At 50.3% G+C, this 18083-nt stretch overlaps 1 protein-coding gene across 1 annotated transcript in view; it reads left to right on the top strand.

Annotated features, from left to right (window-relative positions):
- Positions 1–18083, top strand: part of ATP7B (ATPase copper transporting beta) — a 77142-nt gene that overhangs the window by 41012 nt on the left and 18047 nt on the right. The window contains 7 exon segments of the mRNA XM_061171123.1: positions 3708–3965; positions 5572–5735; positions 7282–7443; positions 9486–9562; positions 10977–11151; positions 12249–12482; positions 13207–13298. Coding sequence (XP_061027106.1) covers positions 3708–3965; positions 5572–5735; positions 7282–7443; positions 9486–9562; positions 10977–11151; positions 12249–12482; positions 13207–13298 — 1162 coding nt within the window.

Genomic DNA, 18083 nt, shown 5'->3' with positions numbered 1-18083 from the left:
AGGAAACGAAGGAGAAAGGAAATAATGGGCTGGGACAGGCAGGGTCTCAGGTCAGCCGATGGAGGGAACTCTTTAGAGAGATTACACAGCTGGAAAACCAAACAGGAACGGGAGGGAAAACAGGAAATTAAAAAACAGGAAAGCAGCCCCACCCACAGGCGGGAGGGTCTGAGGGAAGGCAGGTGCTTAGTTTACAAGACCCAGGGGCTGAGCTTGCCTGGTGGGAACTGGCCAAGGGCAAGGCTATGGCAGGAGCCGGGCCTGGTGGAGAGATGGCAGACACTTGGGTCCTCCCCCTTTCTGTCCTGTTGTTTCCTGCTTGTTACCTCCATGTGCCAAATTTAATCAGAAACCAGTTGACAAGGGAGCCTGGGAAAAGTGGTTTGCAGGGGTCAGCCCCTTGGTAGCGGAGCAGGGGGAGGGAGGGAGGGAAAGGGTCTGAGAGCATACGGGCAAGAGACAGGCATTGAGTTTCAGTCACTTACTTGACAGCTAAAATACATTTAGACCTGGTTGTAGAAGGCAGCTGTTATTTGTTCACTTGTTTGCATGGTAAGTAGTTTTTGAATGGATGAATGGATGGATGGATGGGATACATGAATACAAAGTGAGGAAAATTCACCTGTTACGTATAGCATGTTCCTCTCACTCTCATAAGTGAGTGATGTCACTTTGAGGGCACGGTTCCCTCACCCCCGCACGTGCTGGGGGTCTTCTGGGGCCGGGGCCCTGTGCCAGCTGCCGTGGAGTGCTCAGCGGCAGTCCAGCACCCGCCCACAGCGGTTCACACTCTTCCGGGGAAGCAGGTCACAGAGGCCCCTCGTATCATCCAAGGCAGGTTAGAATAAATGTTGTAACAAGGAAGGTGTAGGTCAGATGCTCTTGGGATTCAGAAGAGAAGGAGAGAATCCAACACCCGCTTGTGGGGCTCCCAAGGACATGATGTAGGGGGGACCATGGAGTTGGGCGTGGATAGGATTTCAGAATGGATAGGATCTGAGCAGGCAGGAAAGGGCAGGACCGCACGCCAGGCAGAGGAGACAGGCCAGCACCCTGGTGCAGGCTACCGTCCTCTGCTCCTGGATCCTGGAAGGGGGTCCAAACTGGTCTCCCTGCTTCCTGCCTTCCAGCCCGGTCCCCGCCCAGCTTTCACAGCCATCCTGTCGCGCCGCTGACCCTCCTGGACCATCCCGTCTTGCATTGTGAGTGGAAGAGTCCTCATGGCGGTCCCTAAGCCCCTCCCTCACCCACCACCTTTCTGGCCCCGTCTCAGTGCCTCTTACCAGGCTTGTTCTCACCTCAGGGCTTGTGCTCGCAGTCTCCTCTGTCTGGAATGCTCTCCCTGCAAATCCACACAGTGTTCTTCATGTCATAGCTGCTCATCCGGACTCTTCCCAGAGCCTGTATCATTTTTATTTAGAAATATATAGGTTTGTATCATACATAGTTTTGTAATCTCTTTTTCACCCTGTGACTTATCATAAACGTAACTTATGGGTCCATCCGTGTGTCTGCAGTACCACGTTCAGTGGCCGCATGGCATCCCAGCATATGGGTGTACCATGACTTCGTTTCCTCTTTATTTTTCCCATCTATTTTGTGTGGATGTCATTGTAAATAATACTGATAGGATTGTTGTGACTGTAAATAAAATTGTCCGTGAAGACAGTCTTCAAACTACGTGATTTGTTTCTCCTTTGTGCACATACTTAATTATTCCCTGGGTCACAGGGTATCAGCATTATTTCATTCCATCACAAATATTTATTGTGCCCCTACTAAGTGCCAAGCAATTAGAGGTACCGTTTTTGATAATACTGTCAAATAGGTTTCCAGAAAGTCAGATCAATTTATATGCCCACCCGTAGTGTTGGCATAGGTTGATCAAGGACCCAGTAGCATAGGCTTATTTGGGTTTTTGTTAATTTATTTAACTTTTTTAAAAAAAAATATTTATTTATTTATTTGGTTGCATGGGGTCTTAGTTGTCCTTAGTTGTGGCAGGCAGGCTCCTCAGTTGCAGCATGCATGCGGGATCCAGTTCCCAGACCAGGGATCGAACCCAGGCCCCCCTGCATTGGGAGTGTGGAGTCCTATCCACTGCACCACCAGGGAAGTCCCTAAACTTTTTTTTTTAGCAATCTCCAGAAGCCCAGAATTTAGTTGAGTTAGACCTCAGTGTTGGAGGTCTAACGAATACTACTGAAATTGTTGACAACAATATTTGGGTAGAAAGGCAAGTGAATCCAGGAGGTGGTGAGGGACTGGAAAAAGGGGGAGGGGCTGGACAGGTGCAGGGGGGTTTGGTGGGGGTGGGAGCTAGAATGTTAAGAGCTGACATCCAAGGGGTGGAGTCATTCTGAAGAAGGACAAAGTCCAGGAGAGCAGAGCTGTGCTGGGTGAGGTGATGGTCTCTGCATCCAGAAGGTGGAGGGCTGTAAGGCTGGAGCACTGGAGGGTCTTCGGCGAAGGTGCTGAAAGTATCCATCAACTGCACTCTTAAAGTGAGTGGAAGTAGTTTTAGCACTTTCCAGAAAATGAGCCTCTATGTTTTGCAGCTGTGGAGTTTGAAGCAAGGAGAGTTCATCATCAAATGATGTCATTTTTTCCTACATACTCTTCAAGGTATTTTGTGTCATCACAAAACTGTGACTTTTTGGAGTGATGAAATTTTCTGTATCTTGATCTGGTCGATGATTAGTTACATTGGTCTATATATGCGTGGTGGGTGGAGTAATGGCCCCCAAAGATGTCTGCTCCCTGACCCCTGGAACTCGGTGGGGAAAGGAGAACTTTCATTATTGGAGCTGGACTATTGGAAGTCCACATGGAAAGAAATTATCACCTCAGACCTACACAGAAGTTAATTTGAAGTATATCAGTGGCCTGAATGTGGAGGTTCATTTAAAATAACCGAGGTGCTAGAAGAAAATGTCATGAATATTTTCAGTGTTGCGGTAGACACATCTATTAATAGAGCACAAAATGCACTCACCATTGAAGTTGGTTTAGTTGACTCTAAGTTGGGCTTCATTAACATCAAGGACTTCTTTTATCAAAAGAAATACCGTTAGATGAGGGTGAGAAAGCAAACCACAGACTGGGAGCCAATGTTTGCAGTGGGTACAGCTGACAAAGCGTTCCTGCCCAAAATGTATGTAGGACCTAGACAAAGGATGAGAAAAGGGCCAGCGACTCAACAGAGGTGTTTTGGGGCATTTTGATTCTCATGGGGAGGGAGAGGACCTCTGTTAACCAGGATGTGGCCAGGTTTAGAAGCTCAATTCCCTGCTTCATGCCTGAGGGGTTTGGGGCAAAGCATTTAATTTCTTGTAACTCTTTTCTTCACCTGTAAAATGGGGATGGTAGTAGTACTTGCCACAGGGCTATGTTAACAGTTAAAGGAGGCCAGACATGTGCTTATTAGCAGGGTGCCTGGTGCGTTCTTATCACTGCTGTTAACCGTCATTGTCTCGTTAGAGCATTCATCTACCCAGAACATTCCGTCCTTGCAGTATCAGCGTGTTTTCCTATGTATGGAATCGAGTGCCTCTGGCTGTGGGGAGGGAGAGACAGTGATGGAAACACCAACCCCCTTTATCTTCTCCAGGAACTTTCATCTGAACATTGTCAAGCTTGAGCCTCCTGTTCCAGAAAAAAAATTATCCGTTCTTCTAATTTGAATGATTTGTGACATTCTATCCTAGAAAACTGTTCCAACAACCACGCTGGGAACCACAGTGCTGGGAGCGCCACGGGGCACACGGCGGCTGGTGCACCTGTGTCCATGCAGGACACGACTCCCCAGCCCGGGGGGCTCCCTACAAACCACAACCCCGGCCTCGTGTCCAAGTCCCCTCGGGCCTCCGAAACCGTGGCCCCACAGAAGTGCTTTCTACAGGTCAGAGGCATGACCTGCGCGTCCTGTGTGTCCAACATAGAGAGGAACCTGCAGAAAGAAGCTGGTAAGAGGTCTCCACCACGCCGAGCTGGGATGCTGCTGTAGATGGTAGCGTGTAGACTGCTGGAGGCCACAGTCAGCAACGTGGGGCGGTGTGCCCTTGGCACAAGATGCCCTTGGGCATCTCCACTGACTGCGTTTATCAGGAGCCCTGCTAACCTGGCGGCAGTTCATTGTATGATAGGATAGATGTTTGTCTAATGTTCTGGGGCAATTGGCATTCTGCTCTTTAAGAAGTACTTAGTTTGAGATAAAATGGATCTCTGAGTAAGTTAGCCATGGGGAATCCAGTTTAAAGGTCAAGGTACTGTCATGGGTGGCCTCCCCAACTAGCTTGTCCTGGTAGTAGTCTGTGGTTTTCCCTTCCAAAGCCTCTTACGGTCAAACACATAAATAGCCTGCATTCTGTCCTGTTGTCATTGTAAATCATAGCGTGCTGTGGAAATGCCAAAGTTTTGTCCTCTAAACGACATTGCCAATCTGGTTTCTCAAACCTAAGAGTGCAGTGAAAATCCTGTCCCAATTTTTTGTTTGGAAAATATCTTAACCGTGACTCTGCTGGCCTCCGGGGTCACCTTCTCTCTTCCTGTGGCTCCGTACGTGGGTCCTTCTCTTCAGGCTCAAGGATGACACGTTTCCCGCCTCCTGCTCTTCAAGCCTACAGCTTCCTGGAGCTCTAGAAGGTGGCTCTCAAACCAAGGTGTTCTAGGAGCTCCTCTGTTGCCCGTGGGCTGGTGGCTCAGAAGCTAACCTGTGTCTCACAGGGCCCATGATTCTCTTCCCGACTTGAATCCCTCATACTTATCCCTTATGACATTCTTTCCAAAGCACATCATTCCTTTCATTTATGTGAATGAGCCTTTCTTTCCCCCTTAAACTAAACAACAGTGGTAGCAAGAGAGTCCGCGGGATTTCTTTTTCATTCCTGAAAGTGATTAAAAACTGAAAAAGAGTAAGGAAAACCACTTTTGAAAATTATTTTTTTCTCCTGTGTCTGGAAGTGGAGAAAAAAGTACATCCGTTATGTGACAGCAGTTGCCTGCTGCAGACTCTGTCCCTTGCTTTGAGGTGTGTGCCCGCACCTGTGTCCCCCAGAGCCTGACTCAGAGCAGAGCCCGCTGGGCCAGCAGCATGGGCCGTGCCTGGGGGCGAGGCAGGCCTGCAGCACCTCACACCCCGCCCCAGACCCACTGAACCAGCGTCTTTGCTTTAACCAGGTCCTCAGGTGAGTCATATGCCCAATAAAGTGTGAGGAGCATCGTTCTAGAACAGTGGCTCTCACGCTTGGCTGTACATTAGAATCACCTTTAAAAAGCTTTAAAAAGGGGAAAAAAGATGCCTGGTATCCACCCTGAGAGATTCTGATTTAATTGGTCTGGGTTAAGAGTTAATCACCGGTCAGGTGATTGTTAAAAGTTAATCACCGGTCAGGTGATTGTTAAAAGCCCTCTCCCCTGCCTCCACCCCAGGTGATCCTAATGCACAGCTAAGTGTGAGAACCACTGTTCTAGAAGCTTCTGGGACAGAGTTTTTTCTTTGTTAGCTGATGTTGAACACGTCATCCCAGAGGCCTTGCCTGGAGTGTTCCAGCTGTGCCCTGCTGGTTTCAGGGATTCTCTCTGTGCTGGTTGCGTTGATGGCTGGAAAGGCAGAGGTGAAGTATAACCCGGAAGTTATCCAGCCCCTGGAGATAACGCAGCTCATCCAGGACCTGGGCTTCGAGGCAGAGGTGATGGAGGACTACGCGGGCTCAGACGGCGACCTCGAGCTGACTGTAAGCGCGGCAGCTGGGCTGGAGCGGGGGCCGGGGGTGCAGGCCTGAGTCAGCCCGCAGAGGCCTTCTGACGGCAGATGGGGCTGTGGTCAGGACGTTCCCCCTTCTTGCATGTATCCTGCTCGTTGCTATTGGGTTTTCCTTTGAAGCCAGCAACAAGGACCTGCTCGTTTCGTGAAGGAATGTCCACTATGTCAGAAAGTTGCAGGCGCGCGTCCCGCCAGGTCCCGCCAGGCGCGTCAGGGTATTGGGAGGAGGAGGCAATGGCGTTGGAGGAAGAGGAATTGGAGACGGCGGCTGTCCTGAGCTTGTGGCTCGAGGGAGTCGAACAGGAACACGTCCCGTGAGGCCGAGAGGAAGCTGGAATGCCAGAGGCGTTTCGAGGCCCCGGGACGGGATGGGAGTGAGTGAGGCAGAGGCAGCCGGGGCCACCTTGTAGGCACAGGCGTGTCTACAAGGTACTTGGTGACCAGAGTGTCCCCAGGCGCCCAGTCCGGGCTGAACGCCGGGGGTGGTGCTGTTTCCAGGGCTGCTGGGGAGCGGAGGGACGAGGCGCTGGTATTGTTTCCTGCCTGCCCGCTGTTGCCAGCGGCGCTGGTCAACAAATCATCGAGGACAGAAGATAGCTCTAGTATTTCAAATATGTTGTGTTCACAAGCACTTCTGCACAAAGCTCTCTTTGTGCAAATAAAGGGAGACTTAGAAGGAATCCACAAGGAATTGAGTAATGCTGTTTACCGAAGTGAAAGGGTCTTACTTCCTTGCTGTGTTTAGTCACTGCCATTAGCGGTAAGTAAATGTTTGAAGAAAAAGTACTGCGGACACAAGTGGCACCTTGAGCTCCTGAGAAGTGGTGTTCTTTGCAGAGCAAATCCTTTGCCCTGCCCTGTGCGGAGGGGCACAGTGTAGTACTCGCTGGGTCAGACCTCCAGGGCCAGAGGTGCACATCTCTGCTCACACTACGGTGTGCAAATCTAGAGCAACACTATCAGTGGGGAAGGTGAAAACATTCTTTTGGACAATGTTTTTTTTTTTTTTTTTTATTACAGTGTCCTATAGTTGTATTGTCGTCACATGCTCAGGCATTTTATGTCTGTATTTAATTTGTATTCTGGGAAGTGCTGACCACTGATACTCAGAAGAGTGAGTTGTCCGGCTTGCCTAATGCGTAGTACAGGGGTGGCTGGCTCACTTGGAACTGCTTTCTCAGCGCACACAGCACGGGGTGGCAGAAATGCATAACCAACACAGGGCGCAGAGTGCTGTGAAAGCCCATTGTTAGCAGAGCTGGGAGTCGGGCCTCAGTCCTTGCCATCTGCTTAGTGATTGGTCTCCTGTACCTGAGTTGGGGAAGAACCACTGTTTTATATCCCCAAGGCTCCCGGGGGGATGTCCAGGGTGAAAATCTTGCACCTGGGGGTTGTGAGTCCAGCATCTTGGGAAGGAGGACAGACTTGTGGCTGCCTGTTAACCCAACGCCCTGTGTGCCTTTGATGGGATCCTCTGGATCCTGGGTCAGTGGGATCTTTGTCATCCTTTACCGCAGATCACGGGGATGACCTGCACTTCCTGTGTTCACAACATAGAGTCCAAACTCACAAGGACAAACGGCATCACCTACGCCTCTGTGGCTCTCGCCACCAGCAAAGCCCACGTGAAGTTTGATCCTGAAATTATCGGTCCACGGGATATTGTCAAAATTATCGAGGTAAATCATTTATCAAAAAAATATTGTACCCACCTTTTTAAAAACAGTGATTTATAATCATCATAGAAAAATGAGCAAAATATAGCTAAGCATAAAAAAAAAAAATTACCTAATCTAAAATCCTTCAAGTTTTCCCATGGAAATAAGGTGACTCAATTTGTGAGGGATTAGTAAATATCAGATAATCTGAGGGGGGGAATCAGTGAATGGGTAAGAAAAAGATGGGGAGAAAAAGACATTATTATTGTTTTAATTTCAGATATTCCCTGAGAAACAGCAGTATTGCCAAGATTCCTGGCACATGGTATTAAATTGCCTAATTGTGGGAATTCCCTGGTGGTCCAGTGGTTAGGACTCTTCACTTTCACTGCCGAGGGCCTGGGTTCGATCCCTGGTTGGGGAACTAAGATCCCACAAGCCATGCGGCGTGGCCCAAAAAAAAAATTGCCTCATTGTAATTTTTTAAAGTAATATTTACATCTGTGCCAAGTATCTACAAACCAAAGGAATGTTGGTGTTGGGAAGAATTACACTGCGTTTGACCACTCTACTAGGCCTCCTTTACAGCTGGAGAGTTTAGTCATTTCTCCTTTGGAAAATCAATCACAGTCGTTTTCTGTACTCCCACCCCCATCGTTCCCTCACTTTGTCCACAGACATTCTGTGTCCTCTCTCAGGTCTGTATCATATCACACCAGGAGAGGATGAGCCTTAGTGGTGATCTGAATGGGTCAAGATGGTCAAAACCGAACAAGATGAACTCACAACAACTAATGGTGAAGTTTAGCAGGAACTACTGCTTATGAAATTCCTTATGAAATGAAACATCTTGTAGCAGGCTTCAGGTTGTTTTAAATTTCCGTGTTTGTGTGTTAAGAGAGATGCTGTCTGTTGTCTGGCCATGCAGAGCTCTTTGAGGTGCAAATACCGCTACTGCTGATGGTACAGTGCCTCAGTCTTAGAGGCAGACAATGCAGCTTCTTTATCAGATGAGGAGAGATCCCCCAGAGAGGTTAGGAGACTTTGATCCCTGGTACCCAGCTAAAGGTTGCAGAGCTGGTACTCCAACCCAGATCTCCTAGTTCCAAGCTCAGTGGACATCCAGTTTCTGCCACCCCACGGGTCTTACAGAACAGTAGTGATAAGGCATTAATGAAGGAGAGAAGTCAACTGATGCACTAATCCTTGCTGGCCTCCACCCAGCTGCCCAGCCCGCTGCAGTCCCCTCCTTGTTCTTACTTGAGGTATATTGCCAATGTCTGGCCCCCGTTCCTGCATCTCTGGGGCATCTTTTCCTGATGTAATTAGGCCGGTATTAGTTGTAAATGATTTGTCTTTAGATGGCCTTACATCCTCTTTCTTCCAACATAACTCTTAATTTTTGTGTAAAATCCCAACATCAGAGTCCCGGGATCCCTCTTTACATTGTGCTGACTGACAGGACATTTCCTGACAACCTTTCCTGTATAATTTTATACAGGGAATCAGAGATTTAGCGACCAGATCAAATAAGATAGAGAGGGTGGAGGAGCAAAACGGTGAAAGAATTGCTTGAGATAATCCCTGAGAAAACCAGAGATACTGCCGGAGCCAAGGTCTGCTCGTTGGGAGAGGCCTGGGCTGGAGCCGGGGGACCTGCAGCTGGATTCAGCGCTTCCGATGATGCTGTAGCTTTGGACGGGAGTTTAATCTCTGACCTTCAGTTTCCTCCTACAGAGAGCGATACTCCCGACCGCTTGATACTGGGGAGTCCGTAACTCACAAATCCCGAGTTTATAACTCAGCATCGATCAGCTCAGGGTGTGCTAAGTCACCTCCCGGCATCTGCTGCCTTTGCCGACAGAAGGAGCAGGAGTCGCCATGGAACCTCCGACGGGATCTGTACAGTGACGTGGGGACAGAAGTCGTGAGCGGAAAAACCAATACAGTCCTCTGAGGCAGTTTTAGATTAACTTTCTTATTTCCAAAGATGTAAAATGGTTTCTACCGATGCCTATTTTAACCAAGTGCCTTCTTTCTTGTTTCCTCTTTTTAATAACAAGGAAATCGGCTTTCACGTCTCCCTGGCCCAGAGGAACCCCAACGCTCATCACTTGGACCACAAGGTGGAAATAAAGCAGTAGGTAGAACACAGAAGACAAACTGTAGCTCTAAGGGCTGCCTCTCCCCTGGCCCGCCTCTACCTCGTTCGGTGCTAATCGGTGTCCCTGCTACCTCCACCTTCCACAGTGCCTTCTGCTGAATTAGTTGCCTTTACCCTCGTAATGTTAATCCTCTAAAACAGTGCTGTTCCACGGTACCTTCTGCGGTGACAGAAACGCTCTATATCTGCACTGCCCAGTATGAAATGCAGCCAGTGTGACTCAGGGAGTGAATTTTTAATTTCACTTCATTTTGACTAATTTTAATTTAAATAGTTACCTACGGCTGGTGGCTAACAGATTGGACAGCACTTACGTTGGGAGGAAGGGAGGAGTGGGTTTTTTCTTTTATAGTATTTCAAGACTTTACTGGAGTGGGTCGAGATCTAGGATCCGAGGACAGGAATTACGGCCAAGTGGAAAGAAAATGGCTCGGGCAGCAGGAGACCTGAGCTCGTTCACTGTTGCAGATGTTCACTCATTCATTCAACAAACACAAGACCGCTGTTGTATGCAGGGCGCTGTGCTGGGTGCTAGGGGTGAATAGGGTGTCACCCCTACCTTAGAGGGGCCCTTGGTCGGGCTGGGAAGAGTGGGTGAGCAATGATGCAGGTGGGTTCTGGGGAGTCTGGGAAGCTAACAAGCAGGGGACACACGATCTGAGCCTCAAAGAATGAGTGGAAGTTTGTCAGGCTGAGAGGAGTGGGGTAGGAAGCGAGGTCTTTTCGGGGCTTGGAGGCAGGGGCCTGGGAGTGTAAGACTCCGATCTCGCAGGCCCGTGGTCTTCAGATCGGCGTTGAGGCTATGCCTCCTAGAGCTTCCAGGAGCCCTTGGTTGGAATTTTGTGGATGGTGAGGCTGATGTGAGACCATGGCTGTCACCTGTCACCCCGATTTCAAACTTCATCGAGGCAGCTGCACTGTTCACACTGACTCTATTTTAAGTAATAGTTTAAAATTTGCATGTATAAGTTTATACTAATGAAATGTTCCTTTTATCTGTTTTTTTCTTGGGAGTCTATAAACGATTGCGTTTTGAAAAAAGAGCGGTAGCAGCCATAGGCTGAGGATGGTCAACCTCTTTGGGGCTGAATTCTCAGCTTCTGGACCTCGATTGCCTCACCTGTAGATTGGAGGTGCCATGTCGGCCACGGGCAGGCAGGGACTGTGTCTAAACGTCTCTGGAGCATCCTTGCAGTGAAGTTTAGACCTTTGTTGTTCCCCTCAGATGGCCGATGTAGGGAGAGAGCCTTGCTTTCACTTTAGCCCTTGCTGGTCTGTCCCAGACATGTGGCAGAGGCCAGTCTCAAACCAAGTCCTCGGGAGGGGACGGGGCCGGAAGCCAGGTGACCGGCGGTACCTGATATGTCGGTGTTGCTGTGTTTCTTTCCAGGTGGAAGAAGTCTTTCCTGTGCAGCCTGGTGTTTGGCATCCCTGTCATGGGTTTAATGATCTATATGTTGATACCCAGCCACGAGCCCCACGAGTCGATGCTCCTGGACCACAACATCATCCCAGGACTGTCCATCCTGAACCTCGTCTTCTTTATCTTGTGTACCTTTGTCCAGGTGCGTATCGGGGGGTGGGCACACCTGCCCAGCGTGCCTGTGTGCGGCCAGCAGGTGCTCGGTCCTCTTAGGCCAGCACAGCCCCTCAGAGTGCTCCAAGTGCAGCTTCGTTGCCGCTTTCCCACCACCCAGCCAGCTGCTGCTTTCTTCTGTCTTATGACCAGCTGGGGGGGCGTCCTCTAACATGGGGGATGACACAGGGCCTGGTTTCACGGGCAGTTCCACAGATGACCGGCCTCCCCCTGGAACAACAGCCCCCTGGGGCAAGGCTTGGTGATCCATTGTGTCTTGTTTGCTTATTGTTCAGCTGAATTCGATGTTAGAAGCAGCAGCTGGACCACCCTGGAGCTCGTGCTGCTCTTTTCCACGTCTTGGCTTGAACGACTGCAACGTGGTCCTGAGGAATCATAATTTAAAAGGGGCAGGCTTCGTGTTGCTTCTGCCCTGGGGACCACATTAAGGAGCTAGCTGTATTTCTAGTGGGAAGTATGCCTTCCATTTATTTTGGAATAGAAAATGAAACTCCTGACAATATTAGAATATTAGAATTAATTAATATTAATTAGGATTATCTGGGGGCAAGTGTTTATAGGCTCAATTTGGTTTTTCCAGATCTTCATCTGCATAGAAAAAAACACATATTTACCTGCGTATGTATGTGTGTGTGTACATGTTCACATACTATAGACACAGGCTTTTTTTTTGGCCGAAATAGGATAATACTAGATATACTGATTTATAACTGGCTTTTTCACTTAACCATGTACTGTGTACATCTCTCACACCGGCGGTTAGGGGTCCAGCACATTGTCTTCAGGGACCGCATAGCACTGTCCACAGTATGAACGCACCATGATTTCTTTCACCATCTTGAGCATTCTCCTACTGATGGACATCTAGGTTGTCCAGTGCTCTGGGTCTTAAAGGTCTCCCTGGATCAGCCACTCCTGTGGCCAGAAGTCTTCTGAATCAGGAAGTACATTTCATACACGTCACTTATGGAGGAAAAAGCAATGTCAGCGTCGAGGGGGAGCCCAGGGTGTTTACAGTCCCAAGGGGCCTTGTCACAAAGGTCACTCTCCCTCCCCACCTTTCAGTTCCTCGGGGGCTGGTACTTCTACGTTCAGGCCTACAAATCTCTGAGACACAGGGCGGCCAACATGGATGTGCTCATCGTGCTGGCCACGAGCATCGCCTACGTCTACTCCCTCGTCATCCTGATGGTGGCCATCGCCGAGAAGGCGGAGAGGAGCCCCGTGACCTTCTTTGACACCCCCCCCATGCTCTTCGTGTTCATTGCCCTGGGGCGGTGGCTGGAACACGTGGCAAAGGTAAGTGCAGCCTCAGGTTAAAGGAAGAACTGTTTCCTCAGTAACACAAACCTTAATTTCTCTGAGCACCAAGTTTAGAATTACTAATCGTATGCAATCTAGGGCAAGGCTTAAAGAAACGTGAAACCTACGTAGAATTAGGTGTTCTGACCACGAATCTCCAAACCGGTCGCTGCTTCTGAAATCCCAGCTAATCTGGTTAATTATTAAAACCTTTGTTCAGATGCATCGTGCAATGGAAAGAACCCTGGATTTAGGGTCAGAGCTCATACCACCTCTTGGTACATAACTGAGTGTGTAGCTTCCTAGTCTAGAAATCCACATTTCCACCATAGGGTTGTGCCATTTTTAGCACCCTGCATTGTTCCCAGATTTCAATGTATCCTAATATAAGAGAGTGGGACTCAGGTCCTAAAAGAAATTAAATTGAACCTAATTTAATAGCTTAGCTCAGTGGGCAGACTGGCATTGTTTCTTCAATCTGAAATGTAATTCATAGAACTCAGTTGCACTGTACACTCAGCGCGGTGATGGCACAGCTGTGTGTTGATGGGCAGTGAGTGACACTCATCCCGGGAGAGCCCGCAGGCGTGCAGAGGGGCCGTGTTACGGAGGCAGCCTTTTCTTGCAGGGTGTTCTCTAACACCAGCCTTGTGATTGATGATCTGGGTTTGCACAGGCCAGCTTAGTATCGCTCTCATTTTACATTCTGGTTATTTCTTAGAGCAAAACTTCAGAAGCCCTCGCCAAACTCATGTCTCTACAAGCCACGGAAGCCACCGTCGTGACCCTTGGGGAGGACAACTTAATCATCAGGTGGGTTGTCTTTGTCACACGTCCTTGATCGATTTAGATCAGCCTGTGTGCTACACATCACACACCCATCGTGTATAGGACATGACACTAGACCTGGTGAGGGCCGGCAAAGACGGTACAGTGAGATGCCCCGTCTCAGTCCAGTTAAGTAAACAAGGCATTTATATACTAAAAGATAAGCAAGGGTTCAAGGGGGTGTATGTTTGCTAGATGATGAGTGAGAGGTACAGGCAGCATTTCTGGAACTTAGGAGAGGAAGGCTAGTGGTGGTCAAGCAGAGCTTCACAGAACATGGAGTATGAGCTGGGTCTCGCCCGCAAGATCTGGAGGATTCGGACAGGCTGAGAGATAGGGGTTCAACTTGCCAAAGAATAAAAATGGGAGAACTATTTTTCTTCTTTATCAGGTTGGCAGACATTAAAAACAATAATGCTCATTGTCGTTATTGCTGGGACTTATATAGCGTTTACTATTTGCGAGATGCTATACTAACCTGTTTGCATTTAATCTATCCCAAAAAAATCCTTTATGAGGAAGGGACTCTTACTACCCTTATTGTACAGATGCAGAGACTGAGGTTCAGAGAGGCTATGCAACTGGCCCAGGGTCACACAGGCATTAAGTAGTGGAATTAGGACAGAACCTACGCTGCTGGTTGCAGAGCCCATTTTCTTTACACTTACATTTACTGACTCTTAAAGCATATTTAATAACGTGGGCATTTTTACAGACTAAGGCTTCTGTATTTCCCCGGTCAGCCTCATTTTCCTCTTCTAGGCAATGGTTATTTCTAGGCCTCCCTCCCATTCCTGAAATCTCTGTGGACCCACCACTTTCCCCTTTAGCATGTGATCTCACTTCTGACTTGAAAATAGAAACTGTGATGGGAAACCCATCAGTTTCCTGTCACTCAGCCTGCAAAACTGCCTTTCCCCACCGCACCGGTGGAAGAAGAGGCATCCCCCCACCGGGGCCTCTGCTTAGAGCCATCCTCTGTCGAATTCTTACCATCTCCAGTGTCCCCGTCTCTGCTGATTCTTACCATCCAGTACGACTTACTCCAAACTCTCCCACGACTGAAGCAACCATCGGTGCCCCTCCCACTGTGCACCCGCCGGTCCATCACACTCTTGCTGGTTTCCTAGCTGTGTCTCTGAGAGAGACAGGCCCCTGAGGCCAAGGCGGGTCCCTTCCTTCCCGAGGGCTACTGGGCGAACCTCTCTTGAGCCCGTGGGCCAGTGAGTGAGACATGAGGATTGAAAGTTTCCGAGGCTCAGGCTGACCAAGCACAGCAGCACCGGCTTTTGCCTGCGCACTGGTTTTTAAGTAAGAATCAGAATTATGGTAGTGACGGCTGAGATTGGAGAGTTTGCCGTGTGCCACGTATGCTACCCAGCACTGCGCATAGATAATCGAATGTAACCCTGATGGCTGCCTCGTGACGGGGGCGCCCTCGTGACCCGCCTTTCCTCAGGAGGAGCCTCCAGCTCAGGAGGGAAGTACCTTGTCCAGAGTCCATGGCAGGTGAGCAGCAGAGGGGGGGCTGGGCCCCTGGAGACACAGCCTCCTGCTCAGCCTCTCGCTGACCTGTCGTCTCCCGGCCGGGAGGAGCCCGTGTGACAGTGCGGCTGGCTCGTGACCGCTTCGGTGGCTCTGCACGGTTGTGTACCTTGGCTGCCTTTTTTCTCGTAAATTAATGACATGAGAGTGTCTGAGCTGTGCAGACGTTCAGATTGGGAATTGAGCCATGAACAGTTGCGTTTACTTTCTGCCTTTCATTTCGAGGGGCCTGTGACGGCAGGATGCCAGTTCCCCGGGCAGCTCCACTGATTTGAGTACAAGGAGATGTGCATCTTTGCCAGAAGGCTCAGGCCGGCCGCGATGCCGAAGGAGGGCAGGCCCACACCTGGCATCTCCCGGTTCTTTTCCACACCGTGTGCCTGGCTTCTGCCATCACGTGTGATGGTACCACTTTTTAAGCTAGGAGCCAGAAGACCAGAGTCCCTTCTGGCTTTGCCTGAGACAGGCCACGTGCTTGGAGCTGGGTTCCCTCCTGTGTTTTGCAGCTCATGTCCGTCAGACAGACAGACGGGGGTGGTCACTCCTACCCCACCTTCCTGACGGGGTGCTCGGGCCGTGGTCACACCTGCCCTGCCAGGGCCAGGGCCGCTCTCTCGCCTCCTGTAACGTGGCGAGTGCTGTGCCAGGGGCCCCAGGCAGCCTCCTGCAGGGCCTGGGCCTCTGCCGGCGTGGGCAGGTCTGCGGCGCCTCCTGCAGGCCACCGGGGCTTCGCGCCTCAGCTGGCTCCTTTCAGAGGGACTCAGCCCGTCCCTCCGTCTGTCCCTCCGCCAGGGGCATGTGTCCTTCCTCTCTGCCCAGAGTCTTGGGCGACAGGAGCATCTGCGTAGGTGATCAGTGGTAATTTCTTCCCTAGCTGCTACTTGCGTTTCCCTTTGTGGACTCTCTTCGCGCTCCTCATTCCTTAAATGTGGGTGATAGTCAGGGTTTCAGCGTTGGCCCTGTTGTCTTTGTGTGTCAGAGGCTGCTGGGCCCTCTCACCCGCCCCCCGACCCCGTGTCTTCATTCTCAAACCCACGTCAGATCTCAGTGGGCGTCCTCTGCGACCCCTTCCCTTCCCTCATCCACACAGCTGGTCTCCGTCCTCTTGATGCCGGCTCCACAAGCTCTGGTGGCCCCGGCCGCTGCCCCTCCCACCGCTGCCGTGCTTGTTCAGGCCACCGGGCTCTCTCCCCTAAAGCCCCTCAACAGCCCCTCCCTGGCCTCCTGCTCCAGCCTTGTCTCCTTCCTGATGTTTTCCACATGCAAACCATCCAGCCCTTGGAGGCACAGATCTGATACTCTGTAGCTGCCCATCCTCCGGAGGTTTAGGATAAAGTCTGCATCCCTAGACGCCTAGACGTGCACGTGAGACTTGGCATCTGCGCCTGTGCCTCCTGGGCTCAGCCTCCGGTCCTGATGTCCCTCCGTCTCCTCCCGGCCACCCCCCTGGCGGGTCCCAGGAGGAGGCGCCCCTGCACTCGCCCACCCCCGCCCTCCAACCAACGCCTTTCTTCCTTCCCCTTCGCCTGACCCCTTGTCACCTGGTCAGACTGCCTTGTCCTCTGGGGCCTGGAGCATTGGTGCCTCCAGTCGTCCTGGGACTACATAGCAGGTGCTCAGATCCTCACTAGTTGAATGCATGAAATGACTGTCAGATGTTAAAGAAACGCATCATACACGTGCGTGTGCTTGACACTGTGAGGCCTGCACAGCGGGTCCCCAATCTCCCACGTTGAAGTGTTCTGTTTCTTAGAATTAGGAAAACGGAATTATACATTTTACATAGCCCAGTGGCCCTTCTCTTGTAAGTTTTTTCTTCGTCTTTTTGCTTTGTGTTAGATGAGGCAGGAGAGTAGAGAAGAGGGGACAGGTGAGGTGAGCAGGCTGCCGGCAGAAACCCTCAGAGCTGAAGAAATGCTCGGAAAAAACTGTATTCCCACAGCTTGGCGTCTGGGGGACATGAGCTTCTGAAGCAGAAATGCGACTGGGAATTCACCAGAAGGAACCACCTGCCCCCCTAGAGGGCTGTTCCCCATAAACTCGGCTGTTCAGAGTTAGAAAGATATGGTTAATTCAGATCAAAGAGGAAATTCAAAGTTAGATGAAGCGGAGATGAGCCTCACTAACGATTTCTTAGAAAGACACCCAGTGGACATTTGAGGCAAGAATCACGATTTTTAAGCAAACATTTTAAAGCTTAGGAGTCAGGTTATGGGAGCGGAGGCTCTGCCCACAGCCCCGTCGCCACCTCCTTTCTACGGGAGCAGCTGCTCCTTCTCTGACACAGGCTTCTCTTGCCGCGGAGACCTCTGTGGACGGTAAACTCCAGGCTGTGCAGACGGGCCTCGGAGGGCGGTTTTGGAGCCTGGTCGTCTCCATCTCTGGGAGACTCTAAAAAGAAGCAGAGGATATTCTCGGTTGTAGAGATCCTCCCCTTCTTTTTATTTACTGTCCCCCCAGCCACCAAACAGATTTACACATCTGTTCCCAGCACTCAAGACTCAGGCTGCTGCCCGCTTCCCCTTTAAAGGTCTCTCCTTTTCCGTGCTCCCTTTCTTTTATTGTGGCCATTACTGAACTTAAATAAACCAGCTTGACTTTAGTTACTAGGTCATAGACCTGAGAGTTTTGTCCTGTGTGTAACTCCAGCCCAGCACAGTGCCTGGTTCATAGAGGCCGGTCAACAGTGTACACATCCGTCAGGTGATGGTCAAAGTCACCAGCACTGACTGTGCAGTGGGCCCTGCCCTGGATGCCCACAGGCAGCATCTCAGGTCAACCTGGGAACAAATAGGGGTGACTGTCACCTACCTCACGTGGTTTGGGGAGGATTCATGTCAATATCGAGCACAGCACCTGCACTCAATACATGTCTGGTTTTCCTTCTCAAATAAGGTGGCTTTTTGTACCCTCTCTCTGTGATAGTTTAAATGTAGTCTTTGTAGAATGAAAGGAAGGCATAAAATAACCTCAGAGCCCTGCTTGTTCTACGCCCCTGCTTTTCTGACTTTGTCACCATTGGTTCATGAGCCAACGTTACATATACAGTTAAGTAAATTTGGTCCCTGTGACGCTTTCAGAGAGATGCTGCCAAAGCCGTCCTCGCTCCCTGGATGACTCTATTCCTGTCGTCCCCTCCGGTCCCCCCATCTGTCTCTCTCGCTCTCTGTGGGACCGTTCTCCCCAGCAGACAGTTCACACATACTCACAATTCACAATTTCCTG

This window comes from Eubalaena glacialis, chromosome 16, assembly GCF_028564815.1.
Source record: "Eubalaena glacialis isolate mEubGla1 chromosome 16, mEubGla1.1.hap2.+ XY, whole genome shotgun sequence".
Classification (NCBI taxonomy): domain Eukaryota; kingdom Metazoa; phylum Chordata; class Mammalia; order Artiodactyla; family Balaenidae; genus Eubalaena; species Eubalaena glacialis.
This window is presented reverse-complemented; position numbering and strand designations above follow the sequence as displayed.